The sequence below is a fragment of the Talpa occidentalis genome, unplaced genomic scaffold (assembly GCF_014898055.3).
Source record: "Talpa occidentalis isolate TD23 unplaced genomic scaffold, MPIMG_talOcc4v2.1 talOcc4.2, whole genome shotgun sequence".
NCBI classification, from domain to species: Eukaryota; Metazoa; Chordata; class Mammalia; order Eulipotyphla; family Talpidae; genus Talpa; species Talpa occidentalis.
Window position 1 is genome coordinate 129,073,713 of NW_023602073.1, and position 20,678 is coordinate 129,094,390.

A 20,678-nucleotide genomic window follows, 5' to 3' on the forward strand; every position below is an offset into this window, starting at 1 on the left:
AATCTGGCTCCTGGCCCAGCCACTCAACCCAAATCACCCTCTAAGGTCTTCCAAAATAACATCTCAGCCAAAATCAATAGTATCCTTCTTGACTTGTCAGCTTTATTAGAAACCATATTCTCCTCCCTGCTAACACCCTTTCTGGTCTTAAAGTCTGAGGATTTGTCTTTTCTAGGTTTTCTGTTTTCTCTATCTACAGAGTCATACTCACAGTCATTATCCTTTAGAGTTCATTCCAACTTCGATGATCTTAAGTACAATGTTTGTACTTTTCCTATCCTAATCCCTAAATTCTCCTTACTTCTAAAAGTCTGCATATACCTCTTGATGCCAGGCTTTCAGATGTAAATATGGTGAAGTGCCATGCTCTCAATTCTCAACTCCTTGCTTCTTTTTAATATTTTAGCTTCTGTACAAAAATTGAATCCCTTTGTCTCCTTATTAATCCCTTTGCTTTCATTAAACATATATATATATATATATATATATATATACACACACACACACACACTACTTAAAGTATGCTAACTGAATTAATGCTTTTTAGTCATTCTCAATCCTGTCCTCTTCAACCTAGTCAAATGCGGGTTAGACAAACTATGCACATATTCAGACAGATATTGTCTGTTGATCAGGATGCAATTAATAATTAGCTGGTGGTTTCACTGTATTCCACCAGGTCTTCCTTTTCCAGACAACATTGTCTACTCAACTCTTATACCCATCGATAGATCTACTGTTCTCCATCTCCTACTCTGATTGTTTGTCATCATTAATTTGTCCTTAAAAGGATATACTTGCCTCTTTTTATCAAGTCTGCTTCATTCTTCAGTACTCTATCCAAATACTTTTCTCCAGATGACTTTCCATGTGCTGTATATAAACTGGGTCATATGAACTACCTTGCTTTTTTCCTCCTTCTCTCCTGAACATATGGCTTTCATGAAAATGTATCCTGAGTCATCTTTCTGTGTGTACAAATGCCTGTAAATTCAAGATGTAACTGTACCTTTCATATGTCTTAAATAACCCCTTGGCTTCCTTTTCAGATAACTGCAATATCTTTTGAAACTTAGCTTAAAAAATCTTGCCATACTATCCACCCCCACAACAATATACACTCAAGATAATTTTAATAATAATGGTGATTGCTGAAATTTCACTTCATGATGTCTTCATTTTCTTTTTTCAGGACCCCCCCATGGCTGTAACCCTTGGACTCCGAATGGAGGAAATGATTTTTAATCTTGCTGATACACATTTATTTTTTAATGATTTAGAGGTAAGAATTTGAAAAGGTAAAATGTTTAGATGGTTTTTATTTATGTAGAAAACCTCCAGAGAACAGAAAGACAAATTTAGTTTAAGAGGATATAAAAGCTACTGTCCGGGGGAAAATTGCATCTATACATATAAATAAAGCTGAATCATATTAATGAGTTGTGCGTATGAGCTGGCACATATTTAGGACAAACTGTCTTAGAAGGAGAAGGTCTGCTTTCCTCTCCCTTCCTGTATGCATCTGCTCTGCTCCTGATACTTCCACAGTCTAAATCATAGTCCACTTGACAACTCTGGAATTAGCAGGTCACTCACCAAAATACTACTTGGGTTAGTCACTGAACAGTAGTCACAAACTATTGGTGGAAAGATCCTAAGTCATTAAATTTTGTAAATAATCTGTAACTTAATATTAGACAACATGTTATTCCTCCTGTCCTCCACTTTTGGATAAAACAGTGGTAGAGCTGTTCATAGCTCATCCTTGTGGATTTGAAATGCATTTGAATGCATTTATTTTCTCTTTTTTTCTAGTTTATATCTTCATTTCTAACCTCAAATATGAAAAAGCCCCACCCCCCCAAAAAAAATAACCTCAGGATAGCTGAATAAATGCTTTGATAAGGTATATAATCTGGATGCAATGATCTGAGTCATTAGATGTTCAGAAGATAACATTTAAAATAACTGAGTAGCTCAGAAACTGGATAAAATTACTTCCCAGTCAAGCACAGCCATGTTGAAATAGAGATTTATCTTTATTTTTTCTAATGGCGTATTTAAACTTTTTTATTTATGGTTTCACAATAGAGTAACAATGTTTATACATTATCATATGAATGAATGGAAAATTTTTATTACTGAATCTTTGCTTTGTTTTCAGTATTTCATATTGGACTTTATATTAACTGGCAACCTTTTGAAATCAGTATGTTTTCGCATGCTTATTTCAAAATAAGGTGACCTGCTATCTAAGTAGTAGAACTCGGATTTGAAACTCGAGTCTCTTGAAGTCCACAGCACTTTATTTTGCTCCCATACCATTCTGAAATTAAGAGAAGTATGTTAGAAATAAGGCCAAGTTAGCCAGTGTCTTAAATACATTTTTAAACCCGACAAGGTCTTAAATTCAATCTTAGTTACATTTGAGACATGAATAAAAATGTGTAGTTCAGTGTGTCCCATAAATGTTTGTTGTAGAAACTGTGCAAAAGTATTTTATTTTCTCTGCAACGAGTCATTGTTTTAACTGGATAATAGAATTACTGTTTATTTAAAAAAAAGGGGTTTTTTGCATTTAGTGGACAATATGAAAAATCAGTATTGCTAAGCAAGTTTTTCAGTTTTAGATAATAAGAAATTACAGTAACCTTTCTATAACCTGATTTAAATTAATCCTACCACTTATTACTATCTAGTCTATAGAATGATTTTGTATAATTATAGGAAACACATTTTAACCTTTTTGGAATTTCTATTATATATATAGTGATAATTTTTTAGGTTGAGTTTTCTTTTGGTTAAAATGAATAATCTCATTCTAAAGTGAATTCTAAGATTATTGATCCTGTCAAATCTGTAAAAGACAAAAATAAAGAAGTTTTATCCAAGTTTTATAAATTTTATTTCATTTCACTATTTTTACTAGAAATATATGACCCCTTAGCTCTTTTAGTGGCATATTAGAAGCCAGATGGACTAAATTTATCCTCCAATTTTTAACTGATAACTAAAGAAAGTGAAAGTGGCAAGTGATGAATTTGCAAATACCTCTAGCAAAATTTGACATGACTATTGGCATATCAGACGAATGTTATCAGCTATGGTGAATTTTTATTTTGGATTAGATAAAAATCACTGGTAGAAATAGTAACTAAGAAAATACTGGTAATGACTTTCTCCTATAACTTTAGTTATGTGTTGGAATTTGATAATAATTGTATTTGATTCAAACACTAAAACTTACCATCCAACAGTACAGTAATCAATGAAATAATTAAGTCTCTGCATATAAATTTATGAATGCTCACACATGTTCATACACATGCATGCCGCACACACGTATATGCAGATGAAGTACCCAAGGAAACACAGAGGCTTATTACTTATTTTAGTTAAGTAGCAAGCTCTAAAACTGATAAAATCCAAACAGTAAAACTTTCATGATCATTCAGTATTGTTACAAACATATCCACTATCCTCTGCATCCGATTTAGAAAGCCTACTTTACTTTTATCCATTTTTTTTTTTAATTTCAGTAAACCTCTTGCAAGCAAAGATTGTCCTGGGCTACATAACTGGTATTAAATGATTTCTGCTTCTACAGAAGAGAAAATTCCTCAAGAGAGTAACACTGTCATTAGGTGGCTGTTGTGTGGTTTTTTCTCTTTGTTTATTTAATCTCTCAGGATGTTTTCTTCTTAACCTAAAAATCTAATTTGAGATTTCAAATGTTTCAGTAGATACTGCAACATATGCAGTAGCAGCTGTTCTCACACAATTCCTTGAAAGATACAAATTTAAACCCTCAAAATAGTCACTTTGCCATCCTGCCTAACTGCAAAGAAGGCAAATGCCCACACAATTCCCCTAAGAAGAGAATGCTCACCGTTGAAATAAAATGTTATTTCAGTTAGAATAACTTCCAGAAAAGAAGGCATCTGGGAGTTTGGACTCATGAAAGTGAGAGAAGACTCCTGTGGATTATAACAATAAAGATCAGTGACAACTTTGTGGTCACCTTATAAAACAAATTTACAGAATTTAAGATTAGCCCTAGAATGATTCCAAATATTTGAGTTCTCATATTGAAATGGGTTAATGCCCAAGCACTACACCATTTTTAGCACATCAATTTTTGATCAAAATGATTTTTGAAAGTTTATCTGAGTGAAAACTAAATGAAGAACAATTATTTCAATTTTTCTAAAACTATAAGCGATTGAAGTTCAGGCTTTTTTTCACTGGACTATAATCCTCTGGCAAGAAGCCAGAGTCAACAAGCATAGTTAACTAGGCATAAATTTAAAGAGAAGTTCCATTTGGAGAAATGTCAAACCTGACTCCAAATATGGAGCTCATGGTCCAATAAGTTTGATATACTGATGTCCTCAGGAGTAATAAACTAAATTTGGGGGCAAAATGTACAAATTAATCATTTGAGTTAATATTTGAATAGGCAGAGGAATTCCTCTAAAATTTCAGATGAGAGGCTATTAAATAAAGAAATGGCTTCTAATGACCAGGATAATGCTCAAGGATTTTGACTCACCTTTTTTTTTTTAATATCATTAGTTTATTATAAAAGAGAGACATGGAAGTTATTTACATGATGAAAGCTCTTAGAATTTCAGTGGAATGAACACCTTTAATGATGTCATTTCAGTAGTGATTTAGTTGAGTCTATTTACCAAAAATGTCACCATCTCTAAATAAGAAATAATCCTTGTTGTCTAGTTTGCCTTTGTTTTCTCCATATTCAGCTTTTTCCCAACTTTTCCCCCAATTTTTATGTTAATTTGTTAAATCTCTCCACTTTTCTTTTGGAGCCCAATCTAATAGCTACTGCTGCGGCTTGCAATACTTTTCCCTGAGATTTTTCTGGAAGCACAATGCCTCCTTTGATTAAAGTTTGGACTGTTCTCCTTTCAACCAATACTCACTGAAAATGGAGAAGAAACTTTACAAATCCCTGTGATTTTATGGCTCCCATGGTCTCAGCTCCCACAGTATTCTTTGTCCCCTCCACTCTTGATATAAATCTCTTCTTACAGTCCTAACCATCCAAAATAGTATTATTTTTTAGCAGCATAGCTTTTTGTAGAAAATATAAATGGTTGTGGTAATTCTATTAGTATCTATTATTTGTCTACACCTCTGCCATTTATTCAACAAAGAATTGAGTGATTATGCCAGGTAGGGCCTGAAGTGGGGTTATATTCAGGTGAACAAAAGATGCTCTTCAGAAACTTTTCTAAACCCTTCTTTACTTGTAAATATAGGTAAAGATTTATTAAAAAATTACAAACCCCGTAATTTAGGCAAATCATGTGTAAATATCATGTAATCTATGTAAACCTTCAACATTAACTTAATATTCACGTTATGTACCAAAATTGTATTGATTATGCTAGTCACTAAATTTCACATTTTTAAAGAATTTTAAGTCAACTGTTTCCTCTTCAAAATGTCTTATTCTCAATAGGATATCCCATACTTTGTGTGCATAATTGGAGGTGAGATATGAAATACTTCATTGTCAATAGTTCCAAGTCCTACAATGAATGTAAATTGTAACTGAAAAATCTTTAACATGGCATCCTATTTTCAAATTTAATGATTTTTTAATTGGTTTTGAATCATGATTCCCCATGTATACAGTCAGAATTTGTATATGATTGAAATAATTGGGAGTAAGAGAGCCCAACGTATTTCATCCTGAGGTTAATAAGGACCTCGTACTTTAAATGCATTAGCAGATTCCACCCTTTGTTGTGTACTATTTCACTGAAACTTTGCAGAGTATTTGAAGATAGAAGAGGAACCTTAGAACAGCACAGAATAATTGAATTCTTATCCATAAAAGTTACTGTTTGATCTGTGTATATGACCAATTTAAGACAGATTAACTCTAGTTTATTTTCCTTTATTTGTAGCACATTTGAGATGATAAATTGCCATTATTTCTCTATTCCGTTTAAGTATTCATGTAAGATTAACTTTTTGTTCATTTGAACAAAAGAAAACAATGGTTTCTATGTTATTACCTTGATCTGCATATCAAAAGGACAGAATTTTAAAAATAATGATCACATTGTTCTCTCCTGATATTTCTTGCCTAGCAAAATGCAGGACATCACAGAAATTTCATAGGACACCATAATCACTGACTCCTTCTGTTGTTGCTCAACAAATAATAAATGATAGCAACCATTTGAGGTATTCAGAACAAAGATGTGTGTACCCTCAGATTAGCTGTGCTTCCATTTTTAAGCATGCACAACAGAAATAGTTTAAAATAAATGCAAATTATTCTAAGGATTCCAGAGACATTTTTTTCCATAATTTTAAGATTAAGATTATTTTAAAAATATCTATAAAGAAACCCTCATGTCCATTTTCATGCCACTTTTCTGGATTTAGATCTTTTGGAGTAGAAATGGTGCCATTGTCCAGGGCAGGATGGTGGGCTGGATGGGCAGATGCTGCCATCTTCTGGCCGTAGCCTGATCAAATAGAAAGGTGGAAAACCTTCGAAAGTGGTGAGGAGCATCGCTGGAAAAACAAATAACATTTCAATGTTCTTAACAGGAGTGTGATCAAGTTCATATAGATGATGTTTCCTCTGATGATAATGGACAGGACTTAAGGTAAGCCATGCGATTCAGTATACTCTTTCCTACAGAAATTCAGCTATGGAGTTTTGCACATGTAATTATTTCTTTTATTTCTTTTTAATGTATTTTGGGTGTTGCAGTACCTACAGTTTTGCAACTGATGGCTTCCATGCAGCTGCAAGTAGTGCAAACCTTTGTTTGCCAACAGGTGTAAGAGGAGGGGTTGACTGGATGAGGAAATTGGCTTTTCGTTACAGAAGAGTAAAAGAATTATACAACACCTACAAGAACAATGTTGGAGGTATGCATGGCTTTTTAAATCTAATGAAAGCATTGTAGGTAGCAATAGATTTTGAACTATAGTTCCATGTTTTGTGTTAGAGACCCCCCGACTATAGGAGAAATTACCATGAGCTCATGCTGAACTACAGTGAGACAGAATTTTAAGTTTCTTAGAATTGGTGGGGGAGGTTATTCACTATAAAATAAGATGGGCAGCTCTGTCCTAGGAATAGGGCATTCTTTGCGCCCAGATGTTTGGTCAAGATTTACAGCAGAGTATTTAGTTGAACATTCTACAGCTGGTGCTTAGGAGACTGTTGGTGAAGAACTGATTGCGAAGAAGGCCTGTCTAAGAGAAGAACACCAGCCCCTGAAGGGAAGTTGTTAGCAATCACTGCCTTCTGGGAACCTGTCGGCAGTAAATATAAACAGTGTTTTCTGTCATTTCAAAGACTTGCAACAGTCTATTTTGGCCTTTTAAAAATTGCATGTTCTCTGACAGTGTATCTTTCCCATAGAGAGTGTGAACTATAATTATCATGGTTTTCAAGAATCAAATAGCCTGCTGTAAATATCAAAACCACCTAAGAGTCACTCACCAATTACAGGTGCTATCAAAACCTTTGACATCAAAACTAACATAACAAGTACTTCTTGATACAGTCGCCCTTGATGGTCTCCACTATTAAGTTTAATTTTAAACAAACTAAATCCTAAGATTAGATATAAGGTCACAGAAGATTCTTCTCCTATGGTTTTTCCTTTTTGTTTTTTGTTTTTTAATTAAAAAAGGAAGGATGATTGAGGAGCATAAACCAGTCTCACATGAAATGATACAGCTGAATACATGTGTGCATACTAAACATTGTATGTGCATATACTATGTCATAGAATACACTATAGTAAATAAAATTCTTGTCTATGTTTATGTGACAAAGGCCAATACAGTTTCTGAAGGTGAGGCAGTGTGTGTCTTCACGTTGCATACCCATTTCTAACTAGCCTGAAGTCACGTAGTAGTTGCTTTACGGGTAGTCAGTAACTATAAGACAACAATAAAATGGAGAACCACAGACAATAATAATGATGCTAGAACCAAAAGGGAGTTGAATATGGAAAACTTTCATTTTCAGGTGAGAAATAGACCCCTGCAGGCTACTGACTTACTGTGCATTCTAGGGAGACCACTCAAGTTTCCTAATTCATTATATAGAAGTTATTTTGGTAAAATTAAATAGATTATGAGTAATATGTTTAACTTTTAAAATAAATATCCTTTCTGGGAAATCTTAATTTGTATCACTCAGGTATGACATATCTCTTGAAGGGTATTATTTAAATTACCTAAAAATTCACAAGATTGCTAATAAATTATCATACCTTAAAAATTTAAAAACCACATGTTTATTTTCTCTGATACATTATATTCTTTATATAAAATTAAGAACAAATGAGACTTGCAAGAAACTATAAATTTTGATTTAAAGAACAATTCCTATATATTTTCTCCCAGGATTCTGAAATGTTTTAATTACCTATATTCCTTTTTAGTGGATTTATATGATCCCATTTTATCTCAAAATAAGAACTTAAATAAAGCATTCACATGTCTGTTTCTTTCCTTATCCTACCATTAGTGGAGTTTTCAACCATTGTCTGTAACTGTCATACACTTCTTGTCTATGAGTGTGTCATACACAATTCTTTTTGCAAAACAAAATAATGGTGATAACTTTAGCCCTCCTATTAGAAACATTGTAGCTGATGTATATAATAGTGTCATCATTGTTTCAAAATGGCAAAGATTGTGATTAAGAAACTGAACTGCTTCAAACACCTAAATAATTAGGTTTGTCTCCCTAGGCTGGTAAACTTCGACTACTCCTGCATACCTGACATGTCAGATTTTTGGAATGAGACTCACGCATGGGAGATATCAAAGCTCCTCTGTGGTTGGCCTGTGCCAGATTCTAGATTGAATGAGGCTATACATCATGACCCACTTTTTCACTGTTACATCCCCAGTGTTGAGCCTAGTGCATGATATCTAGAAGTTGCTCAATAAATGTTTGTTGAATGAATGTCCTATCAATTTTAAACTGAACCGCTATTGATATGTCAGTCTCTCATTCCCTGTCTGAGGGCATATTAGCCAGAATAAAAACTATCCATATAGACAGAAGTGAGAACAAAATGGGTATTCCTGAGAAACATTCCTCTCTTGACTCTGCCTTGCCCCCCCTGGTGTTGCAGGACTCCTTGGCCCTGCCAAGAGAGACGCGTGGCTGCAGTTAAGGGCAGAAATTGAAGGTCTGACAGACTCCTGGCTAACAAATGCACTTAAATCTTTATCAATTATTAGTACTAGGTAAGTAGTATTATCAAAGTTTCTGTATTTATTGTATTGAAAATGTAGATCTAACAATAAAACATATAAAAATGTTTTAATTCATAGCTTGTTTTAGACCTAACAATTCATTGAATCAAGTGACTTTCAGTCTCATTGTGCATGGGGTAGAGAATGCAGAAGGAAAAGTGAAGTGTAGAGGTTGCTTCTTCTCAAAATAACTAGGATATCTCATCTCGCCAGTCCTCTGTCCTTTCTTCATAACCACTGGTAATTCCTCAAGAAAACTCACCTGACTTGTAATGAAAATAGAAAGTATATGTTGGGAATAAAGTATAGGAAATGATGGCAAAAACAAAACAATAGTGATTCTATGAAAAATGCATGTTTGAAAGTCATTTAGAACATATAGATACAATATATAGTTTAAATGAACTCAAAAAAGCAAGAGAAAGCTTTTATAAAATCTATAATTTTTGTGTTTCACTGAGCAGTGAAATACTGTCCTGATATAAATAATAGAATTGAAAGGATTTATAACTAAATACCATATGATAGCTGGGGGGGAGGGGGTGGATGAATCTTTGCACTCTCTTATTTCTTAGCTTTATTTCTGAGTTAGACATATAAATAAAAGCATGCATAGCAAATTTACAGGTAACACAGAAGTCATAAAGTCATAGAAAGATAATATTAGGACCAATTGAATAAGGATACAGGAAAACTTTGGCAGGATAAAGAGAAGTCCAAAATTCAGAACATGGAAATAAATGGACACGTGTCAGGTAGTGCAGATGCATCTAGTTGTGTGACATGACCAGCGCTGCACTGATAAGAGGAAGTCCACATGGGGAGCTGTGGGGCAGAGACTTCCTGGGTCAGGTTGGGGAAGCCTGAGCAGAGTGCTTTGCTCAGTCTTAGCACCACATTCCACCAGAGGCTGTGGATGTTGAAGCTTCCTATGTCCTTGTGGGTGGCCACAGGGATTTAGGAACAGTTGGAGGGAGAAGCCAGGGAGTTTAGAGTAAAGAAAAGTCATATGTAGAACAAAGTCACCAATTCCAACTGTTTAAATGTTGGAATGAAAATAAATTACATTTCTCTGTGTCTATAAAGGAGAGAATTAGGACAGATGAGTAGGAATCCCAAGAAAGGAGCTTCTGGCTCCGTGTACAGAAGAATTTCTAACAATTAGAACTATTTGAGAATGGGATATGCTGTCTTGTGATCTTTGCAAATGGAGACTTTTGGAGACCAAAAGTCAGGGGAACTGGAACCTGAGAATTTTGAGCCCTGCAATGTATGTACAATATAGGGGAATATTCGTTTTTCTGAGGATGAGGTCTTTATTTCTAAAAGAGATCTCCTACATTATATAGATTATATCCATATTATTTCATAGAGATTATATATAGAATTTTTTTCCAAAAAACATTTATTAAGATAAATTAGGTTTACATCTTTGTATCTGCTCAGGGCTTGTAGGTTCAAAACTCTACAAATGTATATTCCCACATCCTGCCCACCACCAGCGTCCCACAACCCTCCACCATGTTCCATTGGACCCCTTCCCTCCACCACGCTCGTGTTACCTCAGTTTTGCAGTCAGATGTTAGAGTTTTTTATTGGTTTGGTTTGACCTTTTGTTATGTTTCTCTGTATTCCACATATAAGTGAGACCATCTGGTATTTTTCTTTCTCCTTTGTATCGATTATCTTTAAGCTTATGGCCTTCCAGCATCTGCACATGTACATGATTTCAAGAAATAAAGGTATAACAAGGAAAGAAAGGGGAAAACAAAGTCATTACAGATAGAATATTTAAGTACCATGAAATTTTCTAAGTTATCCACATGTATTACCATAAATGAGCAATTTTCACAAAGGCCTAGAATGTCAGAAAAAAATAGATGTTTATTCAAACCATTGCTTAATTATCTGTCTTTAGCAAAGTTTTAACCCTCAGATTCTTAATTTCTCTTCAGTGAATACGGGGACATAATCAAATGCATAGGAAAAAATATATGTAAGGCAAAATTATTATAATATTTCAAAATAAAAAAACACCTAAGTAGCTAAAATTTACAATATTGTGGTGCAGCCACATGATAATTTCCATACATTATCTTTTTGGCAAATATAAATAATAAAAAAGATGACATAAATGAATAAAGTCTCATGATATAAAAAAATGAAAAAAAGTAAAATAAAATTATATATATGCCTATATACACACATATATGCATATATGTACATATGTGTGTATTTATGTGTGTATGTATGTATATCTTTTTTATCCTAATAGGATAAACATTATACACAAACAGAAACTCTTGATGCAAATGCACAAAATTGGGAGAGCAGTTAACCATCAATCATTAAATAATTTATGCTTTTCATTTTCTTCTTTATATTTGTATTTTACAAATCTCATTATTAACATGCAAAGTTTATAATTAAAAATGAAACGATGTAACTGAATATCACAAAATGTAAGGAGTGTAGCTAGATTTCAAATCCACGTTTCTAAACTTAGAAAGCCTGCACTTTTAATGGACTACACTGGAGGATTATGGGTGCCTTGATGGTGGGTGTGGTGTGATAATATATATCTGAAGGATGTGATTCTATACTTCTAAATCATATACGGTGCTGTAAACCATTCTTAGTTCAATTTTATTTTTTAAAATTTATATAAAATAAAATTTTATTCATTAAAAAAGTAATTAAAATTGTGCTTTATTATATTGACTATATTTTATTCTGTCATTCATCTATATGTGGCATTGAATAACATCTTATTTTGAGAAAATATGTAGAACTTTGTGTCACCACATAGTGAACATGTGTGTATATTACTCTTAATACTGTGCCATTATTTTAGGAGTTGTTGTCTAATGGACAAGTCACATTCTAGGTTGTTGTTTCATTGTCAGCAAAATTTAGGATTATATCAATGATAACTATTAAATTTCTATTTGTAAAACTGTTTATTCCTCCTAAATAACAAATCAGTGTTCCTATCACACAATCAGATACCTAGGAAGATAATTTGCAAATAACAATACTTTAAAGACTATAATTATAAAGGTATTATCATTGTATTAAATATAGGTTTTTTAACAAAAAATGTTTCTTAGAGAAAATAAAGCATAATATTAAGTGTACTGAGAGTAAGCATATACACAATCCATGAAGTTAGCCCTCAATTTGTTCTTCTAAATTGTCAGTGAGACCAGATTGCTGAAAATCATTCTAGAGAATACTTCATAGCCCTCACAAATATGTATTAAAGGCTTGTGATACAAAATATCAAATAGAGAAAGATCCATAGCCCTGTGCCTTCGGCCTTTGCCATGAGACCTTCAAGGCAGGATGGCCCACTTTTTCCTTAATCCTGAAGGAAGGACTACATTCCCTTCCTTCCAGATTTATATCTCACAATTCACATGCTCTTGGTGTTTTCACCTTCCCTCCCACCCCTCATTATGACCATGAAAGAAGCAGCTGTAAATTGCCCAGTGAAAGTCTCACTTTGTACGTGGCTTAAAAGTGGTCCCATTAAATCCAGTTTGCATTGGTTTTTAAGAAGGTTCAGGGATTCAACCTCTTGTGCTGAATAAAGATCCTCTTCATTTATTTCTTCTTCATGATAGATAGCCCGTCTATTAGACTGGTGATTAGAGTCTCTCAGCTATTTCATACACAAAACCCCAAACTCTTTACTCATTCTATCACTCCCTTTCCACCTATGCCCTCTATTTTTCCAGACTCTGATAAACCCTGACACACAGAACCCTATCACTCTAAAGATTACTTTTTGTGTGTGTGTGGGACCCTCGCCAGCGGCCGGGGAATGAACCGGCGCTCCAGAGGCTGCAGGAAGCCTCACAGCCCAGCGCTCAACCGCTGCGCCACCTAAAGGGAGGCCCTCTAAAGATTACTGTTAATGGATACTTGTCAAGCTTAGAGCTAAACCATCTCTCTGATAACCTTCCTAGGATAGCTCCTGGCTGCGGTTCCACAAGAATCTGAGATCTTTTTTTTTTTTTAAGAGATTTATTTATTTATGCATTCAAGAGCTAGGGCACAGACCAGAGATGCAGGGGGTGAGAGGATCCACCAGACACGAACGGGGAACAGAACAGGCAGACTGACTGAAACACACTGCTAAGGGGAGCAGCAGTGAGACAGGAGAGGTCTGCTTTGCCTTGTGGGTTGCTCCCTGGCCGTCTGGAGATTGAACTCATGCTACAGAGACTGAGGATTGCTTCATAGTGCGGTGCTTAACCCCTTGCACCACCAGGGAGTCCCTGTACTCATAACATAGACAGAGCAGGGAGCAGAACAGGCAGAAGGACCGAAAACACTGCTGAGGGGAGCAGCGGGCAAGCCAGGAGAGGTCTGCCTCGCCATGTGTATTTCTCCCTGGCCGGCCAGGGATCGAACCCCTGCCACAGTGGCGGAAGACTGCTTCATAGTGCGATGCTTAACCCCTTGCGCCATCAGGGAGCCCCGGAATCTGAGATCTTTACATTACAATCACAGGTGTTATTTACTTGTCTCTTTCCCTCTCTGCCCTGTGACCTAAAGACAGGAAAACATCATTCTTCCCAACTTCCACCACTTGAGATGCATTTCTAGCCCCTTTCCCAGTGACTGCCAGACAGTAGGTATTTCATAAAAATTAACTGTTGAATATTAAAATGTTAGCTAACCAGAGGCTATTTTATGGAATTGGGAGACCACAGTGACAATTTAAAATCTGTGCTATTAGAAGTTATTTAGTATTAGAAAACAAATATGCCTATTTCCTCCACACCTTAGGAGTAACTGCGTAAATGTGTTGGTAACAACCACCCAGCTGATTCCAGCACTCGCGAAGGTTCTACTCTATAGTTTAGGAGGTGCTTTTCCCATTGAGAATATTTACAGTGCAACTAAAATAGGTAAGAAAATTATTTCTAACTCTTTATGAAATGTATTCACATCTGTGTTGTGGGGATTTTTATAACGTGTGTCTCTGCATGATTCCTTTTTTCATTTATTTTGCTATTAGAATATCAAGAAAATTTAGATATAGCTCTTATATTAGTCCCTGCAGCTATTGTATATGTGCAAATTTTATAAAAACTGCTACCTAGTGAAATCCTGAACTCAAAATGTAGATGGTTGTGACTCACTATATATATTTTATTACCACACATATTGTTTAAATAATATTTTATACCTCTAGCCATGCTATTAGTATTTTAATTAGCATGGTTATAGCACTTCATCTTTGCATACACAATTATCTAAATCTAAGATTAAAAAAACTATCTTGACATCACAGAACAGTATCAGATGGATTGAACTGATAGCCTTAATTCCAGACACAAATAAAATTGTCATGAATCATAAACCAGATTGGATCACTCATTACACATGAGTGATTGGGAACCAACATTTCCAAACATGTTCAGTAGCTATCAGAGAACTACAACTTTGTGTACTTGGGTAACATCTATCTGTGGAGTGAACTTTGAGTGAATTTACAGACTCAAATTTCTTGTAATAAATTTTCAAAATAAAACTTCATCAACTTCTGCCACTGGGAAGAGTTAAAAGAAAACAAGTCACATGTTCCACTGTCTGTCCAGGAAATGCCTGGGGGAAATACATGAGTCGTGGGATGTGCCCTGAAGGTTAATAAACTTAGGCTCTGGCCCCTGGACAAGAGAAGCTCAAAATCCTAAAATCCCCTACCAAAAATAACCTGCCCTGGGCCTTGCAGAGTTTTAATAGGCACAGACCACAGGAGCCCCCAGTTGCAGCTGTTTCAGGAGTATAGTTTAAAGAAAAAAAACAACAAGCTTTTGTTTAAGTCAATTTTAAATGGTTCTGAACACTGCAATTCAGAACCCTAGTAGCAATCCCATCCACTTTTTTTGATACAAACTAGATTGCTAGTTTAACAGGATTGATAAAGAAAACTTGATTTGCTTTTTGAAAAATCAAATAATTTTGCACTAGCATGAACATTTCTTCTAATCGGGAATATTCTTTCATATTGGCCAAATTGCTCTTTATATTTAATCCCATAGAAATTGTAATTTTCCCTTTAAGCTAGTGGGGTTTTTTGGGTTTTGTTTTTTGCAATTCTGAACTGTCAGGTGAAGGAAACATGCAGAAGCAGCCATGACTAAATGAAATTCAGAGTATAATGCCAATGTTGTAAAAGTGAAAAACATGTAGAAATGCCACAGTGTTATTCTCATAGTGCAATCAGAGTCTACTAGTGTCACCAGTGCTGTGGCCCAATCAGACAGCACCCTTAATGCAATTAACCTGAGCAGACTAGATCCCAGCAACTTGAAGAAAGGAGTTATTAAGGTAAATCCACATTTTAGCATTTTCTCTTTCCTTTAGGTGAGACTTAGTTTTTCACAATAATATTTTCAACTGCTTTGTCTATACTTTTAACTGATAAAATTGAAATATAGACTTACACAATTGTTAAAACTCATGATTGCTTGTAAAGTTGTCTTGATATTTTTTGGCAGGGTAAAAGAGACTACAAATTCTTAACCCTACTGCATTTTTTTTTTTTTTGGAGTGTGGAAACATGTTTGTTTAATAATCTGTCCAAGAAAAGACTTACATTATTCAAATATATTTGTTGGTCTCATAAACCCAGAGGTTGCAAGCTACTTTAGGTGATTGATGTTTAAAAGAAATTAACTTAACACTTTATGAATCTTCAGGTTAATGAATGCAATGGCTGGAAGAATAAGCAGTGCATTGTTTTTCAGGCAAGGAAAGCTGTTTTGAGCGTATAGTGTCCAGATTTGGCACTAACATAACTTATGTTGTGATTGGAGATGGCCGAGATGAGGAGCATGCCGCTAATCAGGTAACTTCACTCTGAACTTTTATCTTGTTTATCTTCCAGGAAAAGAAAGTTGCTTTGAACGAATAATGCAAAGGTTTGGCAGAAAAGTAGTATATGTTGTAATTGGGGATGGTGTAGAAGAAGAACAGGCAGCAAAAAAGGTAACCTGTCTCAAACAATGTTGGTGTGATACTTCCAATGCAAGCTTTTTCGTTTGCATTTCTGTAGTTTGGCCCAATGGCAGCTTGACATATGATTTAAATTTATAGATGCAAAGCAGTAAGAGCATGAGAAGGTCATTACTTACATTCAAATAAACCATTTGGAGTCTAGCATTTTTTTGCCTGTTATTTGATAGGAAATGCAGAAAAATATAATTGTATGTGTTTGTGTGTGTGTCTGTAAAATGCACACAGTTGTAGTGGTCTCTAAGAAAGTGGAGGAAAATAACCATTTTTAAGGACATGAAATTTAACAAGAGAAAGAATTTAAATGAACTCCATAGAAACATCACAAGTGACTCAGTGCTTAGCTTGTTCCTCATCTCTCCTCTGTGCCCTGTGTTCTTGTAGGGCCCAGTAGTAAATACCCTCCATGATGACAAATACTGAGGGTAGATGTACTAGTTGGGAAAAAAAAAACAAAAAACTATTGGGTGAGCATTAGTAAATGCTACTGATTGAGATATATTATTCAAATCTTTTTGTGCCATCTTGCACAAACTTAGGGGCACTGCGCCAGGAATCTCCAGGAAGAGTCTTGTCTGCCTGGGTGAGCCTTTGGTACTAGGTTAAAGTCAAACAGCTGACTTTGCACATATTCAGAAAAGCTCGTAGTACTGATATGAGCCTTTTCTTCTGGTCCAGATTGCTGCAGAAGAAATCAAGGCAGTGAAAAGCAACTAAGTGATTAATCTAAGACCAGCAGAGACAGTGATATCAGGATTGGCCCCAGATCCTAGTCAACAATACTGAGAGCTGATCTATTGCTTCCTTCACTGAATGAGAGTAAAATACCATCTAGCCAGGATAAAAGTGATATAATTTATAAAACAAAGCAAAGTGATAAATTAAAATTTTTAAACAATGAATATCGGCTTATATTGTCTCACACCGAAAGAATGTTCTTAGTATCCTAAGATTTCAAATCATCATCTAATAAGGACTTCACTAAACACTTGCCTTTGCTAAACTAGTGACCTGATTTCTGTGTCCCTCCTAAAAAATTCAGCATAAACAATTGCCTAGAAAAAATTATGACTATAATAGAAAGAGAAAGGAATGACTGGTGCCAATATTCAATTTGAATCAAGGCAAAGTGGAAAAAGAAATTTGCTTCTACTTTAAAAAGTTTGCTGATGTGCTGGAAGTGATACTTGAAATTTTCTGTGCTTTTCTTAACTTTAAGAGCACTGATGCAGCCTCTTCCTCCCACAGAGCACTTCAGTTTTAATAAGTAATGAACAAAGACAGCACCATGGCCTCAAGGACGCTCTGTTTGAGGTCAGGGGTGTAATCTCAAGAAATACAACTTTCCTTGCTGACTACTATTTGAAATGTTTCCAGTTACACACAACTAAAGCATCTTCTGGAGTTCCTCAATGTCCAGAGTCCTGGTTGTTTCAATTTTTCATATTGGCATCATAATTACACCCCACAAATAGCAATGCATGCAACCACTGCACTGAATGTTTTACAAGTCTTTTAGCCTCTGTGAAATCGTCAAGTACTTACCAGTCAGGACTAGTGAAATTCACTTTTCAAATCCAGAAGCAATATTAAACCAGAAGCCTTTTTAAATTAAAACTTATAAATTCTATACCATTTATCCATAGCATGAGAACTGCATTTAGTATACCGATTTTATACCTTTTGCTTTACACTAAAACTCAAGTAGAAAAAAGGCATGACTCCAAGTGGATAAGAACCTCAATTAGAATGCTATTTCCAAATGGTTGTTTATGTAGGTACAGTTTTGGTGACGGTGAAGGAGTATCATTCTATTTTAAAACACAGGTGGTTGGTTCTTTAGTATCCAGAATGCATGCTTTTCTTTGTATGTAGATATAATTGCATGTACAGATATATAAGCATTACTTTGTGATTACAAATAGATCTGAGCTGAATGAAAAAAAATCATCTAGATGAATAATTCTGTCTTTTAATTTGATCTGAAAACATTTTTTAACTTTATGGAGTAATTTCACAGTTTAGGAGTAGTAGTGCAGCACCTTACTCTGAATTATGCAATGCAATTTTATATTTTTAGTTCTTTTATGTTTGCAATTTATTCATAATTTTTAATTTTCTAAAAGCCATGTTAAAAAATGTAAGACAATACATTTTAGTTATATATTTTACTGCAGTATATATAAAATATAGACTCAATATCTAATAAATGTAAGTATTATTCAAGTGATGCTTACACTCTTTTTTTAATTTATATTCCAAGTCTTTGAAATTCAATATGTATTTTGAACTGGACTAGCCACATCTCTAGACCCAAAGTACTCAGTAGGCACCCGGGGCTAGTGGCTCACCTTTTGGACAGCAAATGATTATATAATGAGCAGTAATTATTACTTTAATAATTAATTTTGATAATAGACATCTTTTCCATGCTTTATGCATGCATGTGTATTTCCATTATATATATGAATAAATATTCTACGCACATGTGTTCTACAAGATGCGATAAGTCCAAACTTACAGTGTTTTTCTTAATTACTAGTGGACACATTCCATTTTTTTTTTCATTATGTCCATGAAGGAACTTTCTTAGGCCTTTTCGACCTGCAATCACACCCCTCCATGAAATTTTAAAACCAGACTTGTACCATATACTGGTATATTTTTGTAGCACTATAGTCATTATAATATATAAGAATCTTTGCTCCAGAAGAGCTGGTTTCTGTCCTCTTGGGTGTGATATCTCCCCATTGAGAATCATTGCTATATTACTTTCTCTCAGTCCCACACCAGTAAAATAAATCAGGTCAACTTGACTGACTTGCAGTGTTAGTTACCCCAGACAAGGAGGAAAAGGAACCATGTCCACATATTTTCCTACCTCATATAGTCCAGCTTCAAATTATTTTTTACATAGAATGCAATTCACCCCCCTCCTCTCAAGTAGACAAAAGGCTTTGGGCTTTGGAAGTTTGTAATCCTTTAATTTTATTTTGTATTAAGAGATGGATCTTTAATCTAATGATTAAAATTTGTTTTTCATCAGCCACAGAGGTATGATGTCCACCTTGCTGATGTTAGTAATGATACCTTCCACAATCAGTATTAAATTACCTAGGAAATCTCAATGTTTGCTTTTATTATCACTAACATCCAGTTCAGATCTATTTGTCTATTATTTTGAAAATGCCCTATTGATGCTATCTAGCCTTCAAATATGATCATCCCTCCCTTAAGATTCCTTCCCTTGAACTTGGGTGGATGACATCCTTTTGTGTACGGTGCTTCACCAAGACAATGGTTATGATCTCTCTCTCCATTCCTTCCTCTTCTCTCCTCCACCTGCCTTCTCTTAACCACACAGCACAACATGCCCTTTTGGAGGATATCAAGTCACTCAGACCTCTTGGCGCTACATCAAGCACTGGAATTAGAGTATTTGTAACTGTGTTCTCTAGCTGGAGATCCGTTTTTTTATATTTCAAGTACACTGAATTTTTATGTGTGATTCAATGCCTCTGGCTTTACACATATAAATTGTCTTAAAGGATGAAATCATATTTGGAATGAAAATTCCAGAATGAAGAATTCAGATTGCTGAGCGGAATTAAACTTTAGTGCTACAGAAAGGAAGCTCTATGGTCTTATACTTACAACACTTTAATGGTTTAAAAAAAAAATCTGTGGAGGTTGCTGGTACACACCGAGTGAGTCCTAACTGGAATTAACAGCTTTAACAAAGAAACCCTGGCAAAACACCGACGCATGCTCCGTCTGACAACATTCCTCAAAATGAGATCTTCTCAGCCCTGAGGTTTGAATCTGACTTTAGCCTACCTAGCCCAGAAAATCTGAATTGGAATGCACTCAGACTGTATAAGAACAATCCTATCTAGACCTGTAATTTGTGTAAATTATTGATGAAAATAATTTACTGTGACTTTATTAGCAGCTGACTTTGAAAGTGGATGCAATTTTTCTTTCATTTGTCAGGGAGGGTTGTGGGAGGGAAAATGGGAATCTAATATTGTCTCTTTTTTAAGTTTGGCAAACAGAATGTTCATATTGATGTGCTGTGCCTTAAAGACAAGACAGCGTTTGTGTGTTACAATGTAACTTTGGTTAAAAATCTCTGTAGATAAATGAGAAACAAAGTCCTTTTCTTTTGATCATTCTTAACATGACCAAATTTAAAATTCAAGCTGTCAAAACTCAATATTGTATCATCAAAAACTGAGTATTTGTTGCAACAAGAAAACAATTATAATAAAGAAAAGCTTGTGTTTTATTTGGGCTCTTTATAATTCCAATAATCATATGAGGCAACTATTTGTGCATCCAACCGTAAGCAGAAGGTTTAGGGAAGACTG

General features: G+C 34.8%; 1 protein-coding gene across 13 annotated transcripts in view; it reads left to right on the forward strand.

Annotated features, from left to right (window-relative positions):
• Window positions 1–20,290, forward strand: part of EYA4 (EYA transcriptional coactivator and phosphatase 4) — a 241,808-nt gene extending 221,518 nt beyond the window's left edge. For 10 of the 13 annotated variants that reach the window (XM_037520421.2, XM_054697853.1, XM_054697851.1 and 7 more), the window contains 7 exons: window positions 1,193–1,282; window positions 6,592–6,650; window positions 6,758–6,918; window positions 9,153–9,267; window positions 14,074–14,195; window positions 16,041–16,141; window positions 19,673–20,290. In XM_037520421.2, coding sequence (XP_037376318.2) covers window positions 1,193–1,282; window positions 6,592–6,650; window positions 6,758–6,918; window positions 9,153–9,267; window positions 14,074–14,195; window positions 16,041–16,141; window positions 19,673–19,753 — 729 coding nt within the window. In that variant the 3' untranslated portion in view covers window positions 19,754–20,290. Of the gene's footprint in view, window positions 1–1,192; window positions 1,283–6,591; window positions 6,651–6,757; window positions 6,919–9,152; window positions 9,268–14,073; window positions 14,196–16,040; window positions 16,142–16,180; window positions 16,282–19,672 lie in introns of all 13 variants that reach the window. The other 3 variants (XM_054697847.1, XM_054697854.1, XM_054697855.1) reach the window with 1 other exon arrangement.
• The last annotated feature ends 388 nt before the right edge of the window (window positions 20,291–20,678 follow it).